Raw genomic sequence first — 3,068 nt, forward strand, 5'->3', positions numbered from 1 at the left:
GATATCTACATCATCTATCATTCGTTAATAGATATCATGAATTGTGCAAACGCATAATAATATAAAATAATTTTAACATGTGGCGAGACTTAAAAAATTTTAAATATTAAGGAGAGTCATTTTTAGCATTCTCGGTATCGATGACAAAACATTCCTGGAACTTAAAATTAGAGGAAAATAATGTGTGTATATGTGTGTGTGTGTGTGTGTGTGTGTGTGTGTGTGTGTAATTTCGTCGAAATATCATTTCAACAAGCGCTTATCGGTACTGACCGAGTGCTAGCAGGAGTTAAAAGTTAATTATTTAGAAATGTACCTACTCACTCTCTCGTGCATCTGTCGCATTTAGTAATCCACCGTGCAATTTTGCGCGGTAATTTTGCACGGCATTTTGTTCTTCTAATTTCAAATTCAAATCTTTTCTCTTTCCATTGTACAAACTCGGCGCGGCGTGTAAAATTACGCGCTTGTTCCGGAATCGTGTATGAGAGTGAACAAAAGAATAGCGGAAAGAGAATAATGAAAGGGCGACAACTCGCTCGTTCAGCCAATCTCGATGGCGCTGTAAGTGCCGGACAAATTGAAACCATTGATATATCCGTCGGGAATTTTATCGACCGCCTCTCGTTTTCATTCTCGGCAAATTTAATTAATGCATACACAAGCGACCGGGTAAACGTTTCGACATTTTCTTCTTGAACTTCTCACTGAAGCTGCGAAGGAAAGTACATTTCGCGGCGAAGATCTTTAAGAGAAAACGTACGGGAGCGATTAGCACAACTTACTCGTTCAAGAGATTCTCAATGGCGACGTAAGTTTCCTGCAAATTGAGATCTCTGATGTGTCTCGCAGGAATTATCGTCGGTTCGAACTGCGACAAGTTCCAGGGTAGATCGTAGTTGAGTTGAAATCCCGAGGAGAAGGCAATGCCGCCCCTTTTCGTCATCACTACTGGCATCGAGATACCCAAAGTAAACTGTTGAGCAAATGTTCCATGATTACATATCGAGAAAGGCAAAGATCTTTTAACTTATGAATCAAGTGACGTAAATAATTTTATTTGTTTTCTTTTTAATGTTTTATTAATTTCTTTCCAAGTTAGAGTTACTAACCAAGTTACTCGAATTAAAATTTAATTAAATTCTATAAAAATCTCTTCTCTTTTAAACAAAATTATTGTGAAGAACTATGTTTGATATAAATGTTCTTCTTAGAAGAGAGATAAAATCGTTCATCTCTGGTCAAGTCGGATTAGTTTTGCTAATTAAAGTGCCAACAATTCGCAAATAAATATTTAATGCGGCGACAATATTTTGTTGAGCGAACAAATTAAAAGCCCTGGGTATACGCGGCCAAATATCATTTTAATAGCTATTCGATCGAAATGTTATTTCTTTTAGTGGCATTTGAATGAAAAATTTTAATCATCTATCACAATCTGTAAAAGTATAAAGAATTTATATGGTAAATTTATATGTAAAAGTGTTCAATTATGAATAAATACATTATATATTAAACACAAAGTACTTTCTAATTTATTACAACTTTATTAAAGTTTTATTTGTCCTAAAAATAATTATACAACGTTTATTAAAAGCTTTTTAAAAGTGCCCGCGGCATTAATAAAACAAAGAGTTCCTAAATATATAAAATCGTCTCTCCACGAGAAATTTTGTATTCTTATTTAGCAACTCTTTGTTTTGCTGCAACTAAACGATAAAAATAAAGTAAAATGTTAACCGAGTAAATTTTCTTTTCGAGATAAGATACACGTATTATAAAAATTTACGGTAAATTTTGAAGATACCTGAAACAGGGTATTCTCAGGATACAACAGTATTGCTCGGCAACGCCAAAAATTCACCCAAAAGCCAATGGTCGACAATATCCAAAAAAGCAGCCGCGACATAGCGAAGTACTGCAGTGTCGTCGAAAAGCATGGTTCATCGCGGTATCGGATACCCATTCCCCATTCTGTACTCAAGTAATTCGCGCCGATCATCGAATCTACGGTCAACGAATCCCGTGAGCGAACATTCTCTTGTTCTGGAATGTCGCGGTATTCGATAGTTCGTGGGAACATGATAATGAGTTGGAGTCTCTCAGCCAGTCGAAACGCGAACGCGCATGCCGCTATTTGCGTCCGGCAAAACATATCCGATCCGGAATTACGAGCAGTCGAAAACTTCGGCCGTTTCACGGAGACTGTTTTTCTATTATAAGGAATCTCGTTTGTGCATTTTGAAATTATTAAAGTGAGAACTATATTACAGAGCTATTACCTTTTGTGTGTGTTTAAAGGAAAATTACAAGACAAGCATACTAAAAGAAAAGGTTGGCTGCTGCAGTAATTTAGACAGTAAAATATAGTATAGTATATCTTTAATTGGCTGCAGTAGCCAATTTTTAGTTGCGTTAGTCTATCCTCAATGTTAATATATGATTTTTATTGACTAAAATAACTAAAAATTGGCTGCTGCAACTCATAAAAATGATATGCCATATTTTATCATCTAAATTATTGCAACAGCCAATTTTTTCTTTTGTTGCAGGCATTTTATTTAAATTTTCGCAAAAACGATGTGTTCACGTAAGAATTGTCGAAAATTATTTCTTTATGTATTAAAAGAAAAAGATATTGATTTGATAATTGTTACTATAATTATCATTGTACAAAATTTAGCAATATTTAAAATGTTTACATTTAAGACAACTTTGCAAAATAAACATTTGCTGCAGATAAAGAATTTCGATTTTAATGCCCATTTCCACCAATATAGATTAACTTTAATCTCGGTTCAACTTACTCTTTGTTTTTTTTAAACTTTAGAACTAGAAAAAGACGAAGAATAAGTTGAACCGAGATTAAAGTTAATCTACATGGAATAAATATTTTTAAATCCAAACACATAGTGATTTGTTTATTGAAAAAGTTTAAAACTAAAACATTTTTTAATGTTTAAAAAAGAATATTTTTTAATATCTTAAAATTAAACTTTCAATTAACGCTTTCTTTATAAGCGATATTATTATTGATATTATTATTATATATGATATATATATATATA

At 33.0% G+C, this 3,068-nt stretch overlaps 1 protein-coding gene across 1 annotated transcript in view; it reads right to left on the bottom strand.

Moving 5' to 3' along the window:
* LOC108689288 overlaps nucleotides 1–2,083 on the bottom strand; it is a 6,294-nt gene extending 4,211 nt beyond the window's left edge. The window contains exons 1-2 of the mRNA XM_018196010.1: nucleotides 1,808–2,083; nucleotides 786–976 (exon numbers count right to left, since the gene is read on the bottom strand). Of these exons, the coding sequence (XP_018051499.1) occupies nucleotides 786–976; nucleotides 1,808–2,083 (467 nt within the window). The remainder of the gene's footprint in view (nucleotides 1–785; nucleotides 977–1,807) is intronic.
* Between the last annotated feature and the right edge of the window lie 985 nt (nucleotides 2,084–3,068).

The sequence above is a fragment of the Atta colombica genome, unplaced genomic scaffold (genome assembly GCF_001594045.1).
Source record: "Atta colombica isolate Treedump-2 unplaced genomic scaffold, Acol1.0 scaffold268, whole genome shotgun sequence".
In the NCBI taxonomy this organism is placed as follows: domain Eukaryota; kingdom Metazoa; phylum Arthropoda; class Insecta; order Hymenoptera; family Formicidae; genus Atta; species Atta colombica.